Here is an 18,281-nt window from a genome sequence, read left to right on the forward strand (position 1 = left end):
AACTTAGAAAAGTAATGGTTTAAAACCGTTTTAAATACTGTGATGGGCTAGTGGTGCTGTGGGAGATAATTTTATGTGCAAACCCAGAAATTTCTAAATTTACAACATTGGCACAAATGAATCAAATTAATCTTATTTAGTAGACATTTTTAAACATACAAATTTGTTGTTGGGAGTGTTAAACTAGAACCATCAATCTATGGTATGTTTTCTTGATAAAGGCCAAACTCTTTGTTTTTATTTCACAGACAATTGTGGCTATTAACAAAGACCCAGAAGCTCCAATTTTTCAAGTGGCAGATTATGGAATAGTCGCTGATTTATTTAAGGTAAGCTGGCCTTGGGAGAGATGGCTGTTACCTAGCTTATCATCCAAGAACCTCTTAGAGTTGGTCAGAAAGGAAGCCATTATAGGAAAACATTGTATATTTGTGTACCTGGGTGTCTGTCTTTGTACATACAAAGAGAATAGAATTACCTATTAATATAGGTACACAGTTTTGAGCTAACTGTGAAGTTGTCCTAATAAAAATACATGAAGTTTATATAGAGCATTATAACTTTACTTTTAAGGAGTCCATATTGTCTTTAAAATATCCACATGGCTTTTGGCATCTCGTGTACTAAGTTAGTACACAGTGTGAAGTGACTCAATTAACTGTGACCTAGAATCATATTTGGCAGGTACCTTAAAGAAATTCACATCAAATACCCTCATTCAAAGATTTGCCAAAAATGCTACAGCTTTTCTTTTCTTTTAAGTTTTATTTGTTTAAGTAACCTCCACATCCACCGTGGCGCTCAAACTCACAACCCCGAGATCAAGAGTCGGATGCTCTTCCGACTGAGCCAGCCAGGCGCCCCAATGCTACAACATTTCAAGGGAAGACTGGGCCCTCTGATACAGCTTATCTGACTCAACAAGTAGGCTCTGCTTGCTGTGTTTGAGAGTTAAAGGCCTTCCTGATGTCATATATGTAGGGGAGAACACTTATTTCCCATTCTCGTACTTTTTTGAGTGTTCTTTCTACCCCGCCACAACCCCTGTATTTGCCCTCCCCATGAGCAAAATTACTTTAGTGATACTGATGTGCACCATTTGGCCACATTTAAAGGTCACAGCTCATGCCTGGCCTGGTTTCTTTCTGTCCCTCAGGGCTTGCCTACAGACTTCCTCGTTGCCTTGTGCAGAAATCACTCATGCAGGCATTGAGGCTCTGAAAGTAGCACCCAACCCTGGGAGGACTAAGTGGGTTTGCTACAGTGAGGAGCCCCTCGCACAGAATTACAGCAAGTTACTATGGGCCTTAATAGAGAGGCTGCAGCCTGAGAAGAGAGCCAGGGTGGTCCCCTTGGCAAGAGAATTGGCCCCCATTACCATGGCTTCACCAGCACTATATATGATGCAGATGAACTAATGAGTGTACTTTGAGAGCACATCTGTACTTTGAAGTATATATATGTTCATGTCCAGTGAAGATGGACCCTTCATCTGCTTATGCAGAGACTAGAATGGGGCTGTTGCCCTGGGTCAGCCTTCCCCTTGGCACCCGCTCCCTGCCCCCTTATCTTGCCTTGGGAAGAATACAGCCCCTCCTCAGTGATCCTGGGGTCCTATAATTGAAATTTAGGATTTAGGTATTTCTGCTGCTCCTGTTACCTGGCCCAGCTGTGTAAGAACAAACGATAATTAATGACAGTCATTTGACCACTATAATGTACTAGTGGGAGGAAAAGTTAGTATGAAAGAAATTTTTTGTATCTCTTGTACAAGGATAATTTGGTTCAGGTAGCAAGCATTTAGCTACAGTGAGAAGCTTAAAGGAGTAAAGACCTTTTAATTCAAAAATGAAACACCTCTGAACCCTCACCATGTATCGAGTTGACATGTTTGCAAACAGACATCTACTATAGTTGCCTTGTATTTTTCTCCAAGAGCATATTTAAGTAAGATTACAAGTAATTTTTTTTTTTAAAGATTTTATTTTTGACAGAGAGAGTCTACAAGCATGGGAAGTGGCAGGCAGAGGGAGAAGCAGGCTTCCCGCTGAGCAGGGAGCCCCATGCGGGGCTCGATCCCAGGACCCAGGGATCATGACCCGAGCCAAAGGGAGATGCTTAACGACTGAGCCACCCAGGCGTCCCTAATTTTGTTTATTTTTAGGATATGTTTTTCTGTTTTCTTGTGTACTGTGTATGGCAATCTATAGAGTGGGCTTACTTGATAAATGGATGAAGTGTTAGACAGTTGGGAATTTGTGGTGTTTATACAGTGGATGCCTGTCTTGGAGCAGGAGCATCTTTGTAAGCGATTACTGATGGGATGGTGTCATACACACTATGCCTCTTGCATTAAAGGGCAGCTCCCAGGTTTGACATGAGAGAGTATGCAAGCGAGTGAGGGTATGTGCACGTGTGTGTGCTGAAAGAGGTATTTTGGTGAGAGTCCTAAGACAGTTAAAGTGGAAAGGGACCTCAAGAATCAGTGAGCTGATTTTTTTTTTTTTTTAAAGATTTTATTTATTTGAGAGAGAGAGAATGAGAGATAGAGAGCACGAGAGGGAAGAGGGTCAGAGGGAGAAGCAGACTCCCTGCTGAGCAGCAGGCCCGATGTGGGACTCAGTCCCGGGACTCCAGGATCATGACCTGAGCCGAAGGCAGTCGCTTACCACTGCTGGTCGGTCGCTCCCACCAGCAGTGTGCAAGCCTTCCAGTTTGCCTGTACCTTTGCTCACACTTGTTACTTTTCATTTTTCAAATCAGAGCCATCCTGGTAGGTATGAAATGGCATCTCATTATGTTCGTTTTGACTTGCATTTCCTTAATGACTAATGATGTTGAGCATCTTTTCATGTGCTTATTGGCTATTTGTGTAGCTTCTTTGGAGAAATGTTTATCCAAATCCTTTGTCCATTTTTTAATTGAATGTTTGTCTTTGTTCTTGAGTTGTAGGAGTTCTTTATGTATTCTGGTTATTAACCCTAATCAGATATATAATTTCCAGATATCTTCTTCCATTTTGTAGGTAGGTTGTCCTTTCACTTTCTTTATAATGACCTTTGCACAAAAGTTTTTAATTTTGATGAAGTCCAATTCATCTACTTTTTCTTTTGCTGATTTTTTTTTGGTGTCATATCTAAGAATCCGTTGCCAAATCCAGGGTCATGAAGATTTAGCACTAAGTTTTCTCCTAAGAGTTTTATTGTTTTAGCTCCCGTAGTCAGGCCATTGATCCATTTTGGATTAATTTTTGTATATGGTGTGAGGTGAGGTTCCATCTTCATTCTTTTGCATATTGTCACAGCACTGTCTCTTTTGGAGAGACTATTTTATTCCCATTGATGGGACTTTGTATACCACGTGTTTTTTTTTTAAACTATTTCCACTTCTCCCCAACATAGCTGTTCACTAGAATCATTCTAATCTCTTTACGCTCTTTCTCTGGAACCTGCAGGGCTTATCTCTGTCTGCCTCCTCCAAAATCCTTTTCTCCTCCATGTTAACGTTTTGATTTTTCTGAGTCCACACTTAATCTCTTCCTCAGAACTCCTGGATTTTGAGCATTTAGTGCCATTCTTCTCATCTTCTTACATTACAGAGTAAGATGGGCACATTTTTGATTGTGTCGTTCATAGGCCTCTGTCTTTTCTCCCCAACCAGGGGGTGGAACTCTTTGTGGGCAAAAATTAGGCCTGAACTTCTCTATTTCCCATGGTGCTTACCCTGGGGAAATACTAATTAAATGACTGAAATATAATTGTGATTTCTGTCAGTAGATTGTCCTGTTTTAAATGTAAATTCACTTTCATTTGGTCTTACTGACTAGGGAGCTGTGTGTCTACACTATCTAAAATAAAAATAAGAATCCAGATCTCTGAGTTTGCTCAGGCTGTCAGACATTCAGTGAACTTGAGGGGCATTTTCTTTTCCCTAACTAATAAGGCATTGTGTAGTATGCTTGGAAAGTCTGAGGTTGATCTAAAAAAGGATATAGATGATGGACAAAGTTCCCTCAGCCCTTTTTGGGGGATTGTGGCAGGGAGACATCCTGGAAGGTTTTTAAAAATTGTATGTTCTAAATCAAGTTAATGTTTCATTTAAAAGAAGTTGGGCGCTAGCCTATTTTTCATGAAACACGTAGGTCCCATGAGAGGCTTGTTTAGCATGTTATCTGTGTGACTGGCATCAGCTCATGGTCTCTCCACGAGCAGAGCTGGGAGAAGTGGTACCAGCACTTAGTGCTGCCCTTCAGCTAATGCCTACTGGCTCCATGGTAAACATGGGCCTTTTAATAGGCTGGAGACAAAGTGACATTCGGAAGAAACAACATGTCGACAATTTCCTTAATAAATTTTGTACGAACACATTATTTCCACCTAATGGAAATGTAGCTCTCTTAAATAATTGAGAGGCTGTATTCATCAGTGGTGAGTTCAGCTGGGATCTCTCTGAGCTAGGACAGTTGACAGCCCCATGGAAGACTGGGTAATTGATCTTTTACACAGGTGGCTCAGCTCGTTTTCAGGTGACACTCCCCTGAGTCCCCGTGCCCCGTGCACCTGTGTCATCCAGGCTGCCCCAGAGCAGCTCCACACTGAAAGCTCCAGTTGTAGTCACTGAACTGCCAAGACTAAGAGTTAGTAATTCATCCTTTTTAAAATGGGAGCCAACTTGGTCAGTTTTCCCTCACTGTGGTTTCTTTCTCTGTCTGCTGACCAGACACTGCATTAGCACAAGGCCTTAATTTCATAAAGAATGATGAAATTGAATGTTCAGCATGCAGCTCATTTTTATGTGCTGAAAGATAGGAACATGTGCTGAGGAAGCAACTACAGTGTTTGTGGAATGGAAGAGGAGTGAGCAAATGAACAATGAGAAAACAAGTGCTAGAGGAGGTTGACAGGCTCGTGTCCGAACAAGACTTTGGTGTGGACTTCGGAGCAAAGGCAGGGGTGCAGTAAGGGAAAGAATACCCAGAAAATATGAAAGTAAAAAATACACATTACTCTCCTCACAGAAGAAACAGTGGGTTCCCATTTGCTGTGGCGCCTTTCTGAGGCTTGTGATTGTGTCTGAAAGGTTCCCAGGCAGGGCGGCTGTGTGACGCAGTCAGTCAAGCGTCTGATTCTTGGTTTTGGCTCAGATCGTGATCTCAGGGTCGTGAGGTCAGGCTCCATGGTCAATGTGGAGTGTGCTCAAGACTCTCTCTCCCAGGCTCCTGGGTGGCTCAGTCGTTAAGTGTCTGCCTTCGCTCAGGTCATGATCCCAGGGTCCTGGGACCAAGCCCCCACATCGGGCTCCCTGCTCAGTGGGGAGTCTGCTTCTCCTCACCCTCTGCCCCTTCCCACTGCTTGTGCTCTCTTGCTCTCTCTCAAATAGATAAAATCTTAAAAAACAAAAAGTCTCCCTCTCCCCCTCTAAAATACATAAATATTTATTTAATGAAAAAAAAGAACAAAAGTTCCTAGGCAGTGTGGGTGCTCATGGTCTTAGCAGCCTTGTGTCCGGGTGATCTTCCCTTCAAAGGTTGTAGTCTTGGGGCGCCTGGGTAGCTCCGTCGGTTGAGCGTCTGACTCTTGATTTCGGCTCAGGTCATGATCTCAGGGTCATGAAGTCGAGCCCCCCATGGGGCTCTGCGCTGTGGGGAGTCTGCTTGAGATTCTCTCTCTTAACCTCTGCCCCTCCCCCCCACGCATGCTCTCCCCTCTCTCACTCTCTAAAATAAATAAATCTTTAAAAAAGAAAGGTATGTAGTCATCCCACATTCCCACAGACAAGAGGAGAGCCTAGGGGAGGGTGGTGGGAATGAGGGCGCACCTCGAGCCTCAGCAGCAATGCAGATGGCTTCTTTTGGCCTCTGTGTACTTTTTTTAAAAAAGATTTTATTTATTTATTTAGAGTGAGAGGGGCGCCTGGGTGGCTCAGTCGTTAAGCATCTGCCTTCGGCTCAGGTCATGATCCAAAGGTCCTGGGATCGAGCCCCGCATCGGGCTCCCTGCTCAGCGGGAAGCCTGCTTCTCCCTCTCCCACTCCCCCTGCTTGTGTTCCCTCTCTCACTGTCTCTGTCTCTGTCAAATAAAAAACAAAACAAAACGAAAAAACTATTTATTTAGAGTGAGAGCAAAAGAGAGAGCATGAGCAGGGAGAGGGAGAGAATCTCAAGCAGACTCCCTGCTGAGTGTGGAGCCCGACTCAGGGCTCAATCCCTCGACCCTGAGATCGTGACCTGAGCTGAAATCAGGAGTCAGATGCTTAACCAACTGAGCCACCCAGGCACCCCTACCTCTGTGTACTTCTTAAGGAGCTGTGACCATATCACAACTCAAGTTGCTTAATTACTTTTTGGTTTTTTTTTTTTTTATTTGCAGGTAGTTCCTGAAATGACCGAGCTGTTGAAGAAGAAATGAGTCACAATGTTTTAAGAAGGAAAATATGTCAAAGTATTCAACTGAAATAGAAATTCATGGCTATTAGAGTAATCATTGGAAAGTTTGGAGAGCTACATATCATAATTTGAGAAAAATTCTCACAGATCCCAGAATGCTCTTTTGTGAGCCTGTTACTCTGTTTCTTTTATTTGTGGTTCCAAGTAATTATTTTTTAAAGTTTTCTAATTCTGTAATAAAATATATAATAAAACATTTTCACAGCTTTAAAACTACTGACAGAAATATGCCTAGCTTTGTAAAGAAAGAAAATTGAAGAAAGGGAGTAAAAATTTTTTTCTTTGCCTTTCTTGTTCATGGACAATGTTTTAGGCAAGATTGTAAATATGAATGTTCTCTCCAGACTAATCATCTTAATCTAGTTGTTGAGAGAATGGACCTAGATTGGCAAATTCAGAGTTAAAAAAGCATGGCCGCAAAGCATGAATATTATGTTAAATATACTCCAGTCTTCAGAAAGCCATAACTAATAGGACAAAAGCAGACCCGACTTAAACCTGAACCTACTGAATGAAGTTGCCTTACATTAAATTAAAATTAATTTTCCATTTCGTTCAGCTTATAGGAGTTTGTGTCTGTTAAGGAGAGGGGAGTGGAGAAGGAGGGACTGCTTTGACACAGTACAGCCTCTTATGCTAACAGATAGTTTGATATTATAAATGTTAAAATCCCATTCAGAGAATGCTTTGGCTTTTCTCTGGCCCTCCTGATGCTTCCTTTGGGCTCTCTTAGAAGACAGCCAAGCATGTGAGATGGCCACATGCGTGGCTGGCTTTGGCACTCTCCCTCTGCTGCCCTAGAGCGCGACTGAGACGGAGGGTGTCACAGGGGCTAGGAGCCGGTGTGCGTGCGGCCCAGGAACAGAGGCCGGGGAGGCTTTGGCCCGTCCTGCAGGAAGGGGTCCTGGAAAGGTCCTGGAAAGGTCAGGGTCAGCAGGTGAGGAGAATGAAGACAACTGCCACCGAAGCAGATCTGCAGAAGTTGGAGTAGTTAACAGGCTAAGGACAACAGCGGGGAGGAGATGGGGAGTGACCAGTGGTACAAGAGGGGATGGGGGCCAAGGCGGTCGGCCTGCCCCTCTCTGTGACCAGCCTGGGGCTTGGCTGCTTGGACTCTTTTTGATTTTGTCACAGTCACTTGCTGTGAAACACTTTTAGAAGTTAAATGTCTCTGGCATCTCAACCTTCTTGAACCTTATAGGATGAGAGGTTGGCAAGAAAATGAACCACAGCATCCTGGGACGTCAGAGCCGAGCACGACCATCTGGTCCAGCACCCCTGTTCACAGAGGGGTACTGAAGCACAGAGAAATGGTGAAGAGAACCAGCTGACTTGTCCGAGGCCATGTGGTTTGAACCACTCTTGTGAACATGATTCCCGTATCTTGTTGCTGCGTTTGAGGCTCTTCCCGGGGGAGCTAACCTTGCTCAGGTCCTTCTCCATTTACCCTCTTGGACTCTATAACTTGGGGACAGGAGAGATGCAGAGGTACCCTGAGTCTAGGGTTTGCTGGCTCAGGGCGGACCAATCCCAGGTGGTACCTTTGCATGGTTCCTAGCCTCAGAGTGGAACTGATAGGTCTTTCTCTCGGTTTCCTCCTGTCATGACTGCTGTGTCCCACCTCCAGGCAGTTTACTCAACTGTTTTACTGGGTACAACTCATCATCATCATAGCATTGAGTATGGCGCTCATTGTATGCTAGGCACCATTGTAACACTTCACACATATTAAACCCCTTCAGCCCTCAACACCCTGTAAGATTGATGCTATTATCATCATCCCTGTTTTACAGGCGAGGGAGCTGAGACACTACAAGTTCTATAATTGCCCAAATTCAGATAGCCTGTAACGAGAGCCAGGATTTGAAACCAGGAAGTCTGGCTTCAGAGCTGTGGTTTTACCAGTAGATGTTTCTACCTCACTTAGGCTCAAGGAACAGGGAGACTTGCTGCGCAGTAACCTCAGGTAAAAGGCACTAAGTGCTTGGTGCCAGTGGGCAGGGCACACATTCAGGATCCTAGCTGGGGAGGAGAGCCCGTGTTCTGGGTTTGTGTCTCCTGCAGGATTATATTCAACTCAAAAAGCTCAAGTGCCCACTTAGAGTTTACCTTAAAAAGGCATCTATGTGAGGTGGAGGCAAATTGTTAAAACTATAATACATGCCAGAAGGTGAAATTTAATGTGTTCTTTTTATCCCTGTGTTTTATTGGATACCAAGCCTGTGTTTTATTGGACACCAAGCTGTCAGCTCCTGATGCCTCTGCCCCTGTCTCGGGCTTGAGGACCCAGAGCTGCAGCTGGAAGCAGTGTGGGGAAAGATGTTAGGGGTAGTTTTCTTTAGTGTGTGTGTGTTTTCTGCTTTTCTCCCTAGTTGCTTGAAGTCTTTGGTTAAGCTCATACGGGCCCTGGGAGTTTGGTGGCCTGGTTACTCTGGCCAGACAGAAGCCCCGAGAGGACAAAAGTACACATGTAGAAAGGCAGCTCTGTGAGGGCAGCCGTCTAGATCAAGCAAATGCCCTCCTCACTCTATGGACTGAGACGCAGTGAGGGTCTGGGCTGAGCTTTTCAGTAGTTAAGCATGAAATCTAGCATTTTCCCTGGTCCTGGTTCTCTCAGCAGTACCGTGGGGAATGTTCCCAGCTGGGTTCCCTGGCTAACTGGTTTTTCTGTGTGGGACTCTGGAATAAACCCCTGCAGCAGTCTGGCCCAGCCACTGCCCTGAAGTAGCATCCTGCTGGGCTCTGAGAATACAGGCTTTTGGGGGCAGAGCCCCTGCCCCCAAGATTTTGCAGCTAAGAAGTGATTCAAAAGGAGACTTGTACGAACAGCATATACGGAGAGGGCTCTCTTAGTGGGCTGGCCACAGTCATTCCTTCTGGCCTGGGGGCTTTGATATTTGCATGTGGGGCAGAAGTGGAAACAGAACTCACATGGATGCTTGAAGCAGTGAGGGGCAGAGACCAGGGGCTGAGGATGGTAGGTGGTGGAGGCCACTGACTGATAGGTGAGCAGTTTGGCCTTTTCCCCCATAGGTCAGTGGTTCTCAAACTTTGCCCTCAAGGAATACTGCCATTTCAGGAGCTAGACCAGGAATAATGGTACTGTGAAAGGTCTTGTTCTGATTTGCAGGGAAAATTAATAGAATTTACTCAATCCTAAGTCTTGCACACTTTTTTCCCTAAAACTTTGGTGGCTGCTATCCCTTGTCTTCTTAGGAATTTAAGCAGATTCCAAAGTGAAAGGACAAGTAGCAAATGGATATTAGCTAAGGAGGTCAGCAGGACTGACGCCCTACAGCTTTTGTTTCTTGGACATGTGTGGAATTCTTAATACCTTCTGCTAGTTGATAATTCTTCCTTGTTTGCAAGTTAGAATTAAATATGTCCGTATATCAAGAACATTCCACAAAGTGCTACCTGACTTCCTGAGGCCTTGCCACCTGAACAAGTCGTAAGCAGCCTCCTAGCAACAGGAAGCCGTTGACATTTGTTTGAGGAGGGTCCCGAAATCTCGGAGAATACCTTGAGCCGGTGGTTTATTCAGGATGGCTGGGGGAGGAGAGGGCAGAAGGGATTGGGAGGCTGTTGCAGGAATCCTCTGGCCTTATGCCCCAGATGGGTTTGGGTGAAAGCTCTCTGGTTGTAGAATGGGTCCCTGGAGACTGTGAAAATGGGTCCAGCACTGTGGGCGAGGCTGGCAGAGAGTGGGGCCCTTCCTCCCGGGACGGTGTGGGAGCCTCGCTGCCGGCAGAGCCTGGGCGTGTCTGTACGGGGCTGGAGGCCTTGAAACCCCAACCGTAAGTGCGCTCTGCTATCTTTCTGAAAGGGATGATCAGCTTGGTTGCATTTCACGCTGTCTCTCACGAGGGATTTTTGGTTTGGTCTACATAAAAGTGGGCTTAAAATGCTGGGAAACCCGAAGAACACTATTGATTATAACAGATGGATTTGGTTAGCTGTTGCTGAGCTAAAGGAGGCTTGACTGATAACCTTGTAAAAAGCCCATAGTGGGTGATGTGCTGCCACAATTTCATATAGCCCTGTGAGGAGCACAAATGAGGAAAAGTTGTTGATAACTTGGTTTATAAAACACTTTCATGTAAGTTACCCGTCAGAAGTGAAAAGGGTAGTAAAGGGTGAAGAAATCAGGCTCTCAGAAGAGAAGTGCCCCAGGTCACAAAGCAAATGGTAAAACTAGAACACAAAGCAATATTCTTAGCAAATACTATTTATTAAGAATATCCTAGGGGCATTCATACAGCCTTCTCTAATACAATGATCCCTAAATGGATATCATCACCCATACTTTCTGGATGAACGGACAGGCTGAGAGGTAACTGACCCGAGAGGCGCTGTCAGCGAGACATGCGGCCTGAACGGGGCGCCAGGTCTGGAGAGCTTGACCTTTCCACCATACCAGGCTGCCTCCCAGCATCTCCCCGCTTCTTCAAGACTCTCCTCTAGCTGCTGTCGCCTCAAAACAGTGAGCTTGTCATTAGAAGCATGGTACAGAGGTGGCATTGGGAAGGAAGCTTGGCATTTACTTTCTACAGTGCCTGGATTGATGAATGGCCAGGTCCTAATGAGGCTTCCCTTTGCCTCCCACAGCCGGCCATGTGGTTAAAGGCAGGTTTCCTACTGACTTTTAGTGCACCCACCTGTGGCCAGTGTGAGGGCTGCATGGGGATCACTGGGGTCTGGGACCTGGGGACACTGAGTGGGCTGGTCACAGAGACTTGTGCTCTTGCCCTGGTTCTGTTACTGCCTCAGGGCCAGCCTGGTCATGCTCCTTCCTTCAGGCTTCATTTTCATCATCTGTGAAATGGCAAACTGAACTTGGTGATCTTTCAAGCTATCTTCAGATTTAACCTGTGAATGTGTTGGCAGATCTCAAACAGCTTAGGTAGATGGAGACAAAATTCTGTTTGAGAGCTTGTTATGCCCACGTTGCTGGGCTGAGCCCTTTACACCCATTACCTCATTCAAGCCTCCTACCCTACAAGGTGCAGCAGTAGTCCCCACACTACAGATGGGAAAATGGAAGACTCCAGACCTTAAAAACACTTGCCCACAGATTCACAGCTAGTAAATGGCGACCTTAGGCCAACATCTACTCTCAGCACATGTCCTGTCCTCTGGGATCATGGCCGGGGCAGACTGAATGGAGAGGTGCAAGACAAGGCTGCTGAGCCAAGTTCAGAAGGAGCAGCTGAAACCACCAATGAAGAAGGCCCGGCCAGGACAAGGTACAGAAACCGAGGACATGACAGACTCTGGCCCCCAGCGCCTGATTCCCCAGCTAGCCTGATACTCCTCCATTCTGAACCACTCCATTCAGGGAAGCAGGGGTCTTTGTACTAGAATCTGGATCTGGTCTGCACACTGGCTCTTTCACAACATTGAGCAAACCCAAGTCCCAGAACCCCACGCCCCTTCTTCGTGCGGTGGAGGCGGAGGTGAGCCTAGTTGATGTTGAGGAGGCTCCTAGAGCACTTGGTGAAAGGTGCCCCGTGAATCTCAGACACTGAAGAATTCTTCCACATCCATCACAGTGTTTAATGTCCTGGTTGATCTCCGGGGTAGTCCTTTGCATTTGCTTGTTCAGGATGAATAGGCAGTCTGCTCCCTATGCTGTAGCCTAGGGCTCTGCATAAAATTGTGCTAGTGCTATCTCTGGTAGCTTGCAATAAATTTAGTAACAAATGTTCCATCATTTTATTTGGATAATTGAATTAACTATTCACCAGGAGATGATACCAAACTTCTCAGCACTGGAGTGAAAAAAAAAAAAAAAATCCTCGCTCAGTTTATGTCAGAAAAACAAAGGTTTTTAGCTTGTACTGGAGAAGGGACAGGAAGGCCGGCGAGTTGCCTCCTGTCTGAGAACTGTACTCTCTTACCCCACTCAGGGTGGCTCCGAGGCATCACTTACAGAGGAACCAGCGGGGATATGCGAGCAGGGAGAGCTCGGAGGAGCAGACCGTGCCTTGGCTGGCCACTGGGGCTGGGGCCCGGGGACAGGGCCCTCGTCCTCCCAGCACACGTGCACCCCACTACCACCCTCCCCACCCCACACTCTCTGCTGCAGCAAATGAAATAACCGAGCGTCTCATGCACAGCTTTCCCCAGAAGTGTAACACCCCAGGCATCTATTATTAATAAGGATGGTTTCTGTGTCTCCCTTGAAACGTTCTCAAAGGGCTTTCCCTTCCATTATGTCATTAGCTATCCCAGCAACCCTCTTGGGGGTGGGGGGCCCAGGAGTGATGATTATTGTTGTACAGGGGGAGGAGGTGGGCCCAAGGATTGGCTTGGAACCACATAGATGGAAACAGGGCTAGGCTGACAATCCAGGTGCCTGGGTTTTGACACACCCTATATGCCTAACAGCGCGCGAGGTGAAGGATGGTGGAGTGACCCTGACTTCTCTCCAGCCTGGAGGAGTCCATTCAAAAGCTGGGGTTAACCATGCCAGCCCCTGGAGTTGTTGGGTGTCCTCGCTAAGCAACTCTACACAAGTATCCTATTGACTAGTAAGATACTCTCCTTTTAAGAAGGCTTCCTTGGACCTTATCTCATTGAGGCTCTCCATAGCTGAGAGAGTAAGACTCCCACCCTAGTCTTTCTCTTTCGAGATGAGGAAGTTGCACCAGAGAGGAGCACAGAGGCAGCCCCAGGACAAGAGCTTCAGTCAAGAGCAGTCCTGGAGAAAGGAGGTCTTGAGCTGGGGGCCATGGATGGAATGAACGCCCACCATGCTAAAGAGAATTCCATGCCACTAGCCTCTCTCCGATCATGCAGGATCTGTGAAAAACCCCACAGCTGTGGACTTGATATGAAAAGCCAAGGTTTGGGTTGCAGGCCTTGGCCAGGGCTGGCTGGAGGGGGACCAGTATGTCATTCAGGAAGGGCCTTACAGCTCCCCAGTCCTAGGCAGACTTTGAACCAGGTCTGCAGGGCTCCAGCCCAGCTCTGCTGTGAGGTGGCCAACAGCACTCCTAGCTCTGAACCTTGCCCTTGCTGCCAGATTTGGCATGTCAGGGTGGTACCCTGGCCACAGGATTGGCTCCTCTCCAGCTCCAGGGGCAAGGCTGAGTTGGGAGGCGGCTCTGCAAGAGGGGCCATGGGACTCTGCAGACAGAGTGGACTGATCCCTCTAGACCGGGGGGAGGGAGGGGGTGTGTGGGCTGATGGATGGATGGCCTGGGGGCCAGAGTCCTGATTTCTATCTTTGGCTCTATGATGACACCTGGTTTAATTCCAGGAAGCTCATTTCAGCGTGTCCAGCATGGTATCTAACCCAGATAGACCTGGGTTTGAATTCTGCCACTCTTTTACCACTTAGCTATGTGTCCTTGGCAAGTCATTTAATCAATCATTCTGCGCCCCTTTTCTCTGGAAAGCAGGGAAAATAGCACCACTTTGCAGACTGTGACAAAGAGGGAAGACTGCAAAGAGCACCTGTGACAACAGGAAGTGGATACATGGGAGTCATTATTCTCACCCCTCCCTTGTTGGCTTATAGGACACAATGGCTGTTCCCCAAGCTCTCCTCCCTGTGTGGGCTCCGTGAGAGGGCAGATGAGCAAGGCGGAGCCATTTCCCAGAGCTGCAAACCTCCCAGGAGTGCTCAGCCTCCATCTCCACCGGCCCCCAGCTAGCTGCCCGCCGACCATGACTCTGGGCTATGGCACCCGGGGGAGCAGTGAAAGCCAAAGCTTTTACTCTCCACCTCCTGCATTCCAGGCCTTGCGGCTCCACCCCACGCCTGTCCCCAGGCAGGCGAGTGGCTTCCTCTCTGTGTGTGCAGCCTCTAACACTGTGACTGTGGACTCTGCCCTCCGAGAGCTGGGGGCCACCTCTTGGTCTCTTTGTCCTCAGTTTTAATTGGCTCGTGGGGAAAGCCTAACACTGGTACTGCCTGTTCGGGCATGAAGCCAAGATTGAGCACTCACACAGAATTTCACATCACAGCGGTTTGCAAATGCCCTCAGAAATCAGCTTTCAAAAGTAGAGCTCTTCTGTAAACCCCATTTCTAGGTGGGAAACTGAGGCAGAGAGCGGTGCCCCTCACTTAGCGTCTGACCCCATGGCTGTCCTCCCTGTGCTGTGGTTTCCTCTGGAGCAGTCCGCAGTAGCGGCGAGTGCTGGCTGGCGCCTGGGTGTCCGTGCGGGTGCAGGGCGGGGGGGGGGGGGGGGGGGGGGCGGGTAGCCAGCCCTTGCCTCAGGGCCAGGGAGATGAGGGCTCGCCCAGCTGGGCCTGGCTGAGGACTGGAGCGGTTTCTAGCCCCACAAGGGCAGACTGCTAAGTACAGGCCCCTGTGGCTCCCACCCAGGAGATGATCACCCACGTGAGGGCCTCCACCCATCATGTGACCAGAGCCGAGAGCCGCACGTTGCTTCCAAAAGTTCTGAACCCTGGGAGCCCTAAGCACTTCACACACGACCAGGTGCACGTGGGCTCCGGTTTCAGTGCTTCTCCTGTTAGTGTCTGACCTCAGGAAAGTCTCTTAAACCTTTCTGAACCCCAGATTCTTCCATCTGTAAAATGGGGCTAGAAATACCTGCCCACAGGATTGCTGGAAGGGCTAAAGGAGCCCAAGGGAGTAGAGGCCTTAGTAGAGTGCTCAGCAACGGTGGCCGTAATGACGCCGTCCTTGACTCAGAACGCCTCTGATTTCCCCAACGGCTCGGGTGGACACTGCTCATCTCGCCACATATGAGGATGCAGCTCTTTGCCTGCAGGTGGGGATCCATCTGACAATTTAGCTGTCTTTCCCAAGGGGGTCTGCCCAAGCCTGTGACCCTATGCAGGGTTGTGGGGTTCTAATGGGACTCGGGCCTGAGCCCTGCTTTCGAGGACCAGGGGAAGGCAGGCAGGGAAGCAGATGCTGCCATGGGACACTGCACTGTTACAGTGAGTCCAAGGGGCCACAGAAGCCCCGAGGACACCCTGACCTACAGTGAGGGACTAGTGAGACACAGTGAGAACCACCCAAAGATGGAGGGGACGAAGAACAGGTTGGGAGGGTAGCCAAAGGCACAGGTAAGCTAAGGAACTGTGACCATGCTGAGTTCAGCTAGGACGTGAGCCCTCGAAATATTGTCTTCCCTTAAACATAAAACAAAACATAGGGGTTACAAACCCAGAATCCCTGGAGCCTCTCTGGGCAAGGGAGACACTGATCAGGCTCATCAGCCTGGGAGGACCCACTAGTGGGACGTGGAGTCAGAGGCTACAGCTGGGCCTCAGCAAGGCTGTGATGGGGTCTAAGGCTGGTGGTCTGCAGGGCAGAATGGCCGGGGCTCATGACTGCTCCTGAGGGAGGAGGAGGGTGCCAAGGGCGTCAAGGGCGTCAAGGGCGCCAACGCCATGCATCTGCATAGCTGGGTGGATGCTGGTGCCCCGGCTGGGAACCTGCGAGGAAGAGCGGCCTTTGGGCAACATGCTGCACTCAGCTTTGGACCTGCGGAGTTCGAAGACCCCAAGGAACGGAGTCCTGCCTGCGTCAGTCCTGCCTGAGTGTGGGAGTCGTCAGCCGGGAAGGCAGAATTCCGAGCTCTGTTTTGGTGGGAAGATGAAGGGGGCGGGGGAAGAGACCAGGGCAGCCGCCTCGCCAGGCAGTGCCAGAGCTTCTCGCCTGGGGTCCAGGGCTCCCTGGAGCCTCCCTGGGGCCTCCCTGGGTGGCTTTTCACCAGGCCGGGCCAACCCAAACCCGGAAGAGCCACGCCGGCTTCTTCCCCCCGGGGCTAGCAATTGCAAAGGAAAACCTCCGCCAACCAGAAGTCTCAGTGCAGTTGGTTTTTATTATTAAAGCCAAGATTGGAAAACGGCTGTCCCCGCACCCCACCATGGCCCTCCCACCCACCTCCAGATTCATCCCATTATGTCCTGTGAAGGTGAAAACTAGATTTGTCTGGAAAAGACTCAGAGATGCTCATGCTGAAGGAGATGAGGATGAACGAAATAGGCTCAGATGGCGGTCTCAGATGGTGGTCTGTGTGACTGTGTCGGCTCCACCCCGGATTCCGGGAAAAAATGAGACGGCTGGGGGTGGGGCTAGGTAGCCCCTGCTCACAGTGCTCTTCCCAGGGCTCCAGGGTGGGCGCCAGGGACGAAGGCCACGGAAGAGGCTGGGCTGGTCCCTGCGCTCTACCCTGCTGAAGCTGGGCCACGGGCTGGTTTTTGTAAAAATGGTTTAAAAAGACCCCAGCCATGAGCACCACCCTCCCCTGAGCAGGGCCCGAGGAGACGCCAGCTCTGGGCTCTGAGGTCTGAGGCATGTGGCCTCCTGGCCCCGTGACACCTCCCTGGAGGCAGGCAGCACCCTGGGGGAGGCCCTGCGTGTGGCCCCTGGCGGCCTCCGGGGCCCTCGGAGAGCATCCAGACAGCTCTCGGCCCTCCTCCCACCCAGCCCAGCTGGAGGCTCTAGGCTTCAGGGACCCTGTGCAACTTTTGCTCTTTGGATTCCAAAGATCTGAACTTCTCCTCCAGCATGGGTGCAGCAGGCTGGAAGTGGATGACAGGCTTGATCTGAAAGACTGTGAAGCCCTCCTGATTCTTCTGGTTGAAAAGACTTACCCTGGGCTCCAGCTCAGGGCTGCTCTGGGCCGAGCCCACGGGGCTGGGCCAGGTGGGAGGGGCTGGGTCCAAGGCCCCCTGGGACAGGCAGGGGTCCTCCGATAGGGAGGACAGCAGGTCCTGGACTGCGGCCTCTGCCATCTGCTGCCGGGGTGGTGGTGGCAGTGGCCGAGGAGAGGGGCCGGGCTCTGAGGGCGGCTCCTCGCGGGCGGTACTGCAGTCTGTAGAGGAGCCCAGCGTCTGGCTGCTGTCACTCTGGGCCCGGGTGACAGAGCTGTGAGTCGAGCGGGAGGCGCTCTCGGACATGGCACTGGCACAGGTGCCACTGCTGCTGGGCTTCAGGGCCACGTCGACTGAGCAGAGGTCCGAGGAGAGGTCGGGCCGGTGGATGTCGACTGCGGCTGTGGTGACCACGCACAAGGCTGGCTCTGGGGCACCACTGTCTGCAAGAAAGGAGGGGATGCCGGTCACACTTCACCCTCTGCTACACCTCTGTGGGCCCTGATGGGGGCGCCTCTGACCCAAATGGCAGCTAGCGAGTGTGCACGGGCTCTGCTGGGGGACGCCTGGGTCTGTGGTCCAATTTCCCAGAGTTCGCGGCCCGGCCCCGCGAGGATTCTGCCCCACCCTCCTCTGGCCGACTTCTCCGGACATGCGACACGCACTGGCCAATCATCTGTGAGGACTGATCTGTGGCCTCTCTGAACAGCTGTGCTCTGCCCGGTGCTCAGCAGTATTCTAGAATAGATGGTAGCTGTTCTGCCCCCTAGGTGCTGGAGGAAAGCTGACAACCCAGGAGCTGCGTCCCTGGCTGATCTGCCATGGACCTGTGTTGATTTAAACCACGGAGATGTTGGGGTTATTTGCCACGGCAGCATAACCTAGCTCATCCTAACTCAGAAAGCAGGCGGTGCCAGGACTAGGAATCCGGGCTTCATGGTCAGATGGAGTCATTCAGTTTTAAATGGGGCCAACATGAGAGTGACATGATCAGAGCTGTGTCTTCAGAAGATTGTGTCATCCCTGTAGGATGCATTGCAGAGTGAGCACAGAGAACAGTCCAGAGATCTTTAAGGAAGAAGTACCAAGGGGCTGCATTACAGTGGGTGCAGTGGGGGCAAGGTCTCTCCCCAGAGTTGTGGGGAGAGTGCACTGGGGGAGAGGTCTGAGCTAGAGATGGCGGTCTCTGAAATCAGCAGATTGGATGAAGCTTTGAAAGAGGGAGAGAAAGAGAGAAGAGATCTTTAGGGGGTG

The 18,281-nt window shown here is 49.6% G+C and overlaps 2 protein-coding genes across 2 annotated transcripts in view; one reads left to right on the forward strand and one right to left on the reverse strand.

The window, feature by feature from the left end:
- The window catches only part of ETFA (electron transfer flavoprotein subunit alpha), an 88,968-nt gene extending 81,970 nt beyond the window's left edge, over window positions 1–6,998 (forward strand). The window contains exons 11-12 of the mRNA XM_028092677.2: window positions 249–329; window positions 6,369–6,998. Of these exons, the coding sequence (XP_027948478.1) occupies window positions 249–329; window positions 6,369–6,407 (120 nt within the window). The 3' untranslated portion in view covers window positions 6,408–6,998. The remainder of the gene's footprint in view (window positions 1–248; window positions 330–6,368) is intronic.
- A 9,347-nt stretch (window positions 6,999–16,345) lies between these two features.
- Window positions 16,346–18,281, reverse strand: part of TMEM266 (transmembrane protein 266) — a 69,532-nt gene continuing 67,596 nt past the window's right edge. Inside the window, exon 10 of the mRNA XM_028092678.2 lies at window positions 16,346–17,470. Coding sequence (XP_027948479.1) covers window positions 16,875–17,470 — 596 coding nt within the window. The 3' untranslated portion in view covers window positions 16,346–16,874. The remainder of the gene's footprint in view (window positions 17,471–18,281) is intronic.

The sequence above is a fragment of the Eumetopias jubatus genome, unplaced genomic scaffold, assembly GCF_037043125.1.
Source record: "Eumetopias jubatus isolate StellerSeaLion01/CBP00866 unplaced genomic scaffold, mEumJub1_p1.0 scaffold_7, whole genome shotgun sequence".
Classification (NCBI taxonomy): domain Eukaryota; kingdom Metazoa; phylum Chordata; class Mammalia; order Carnivora; family Otariidae; genus Eumetopias; species Eumetopias jubatus.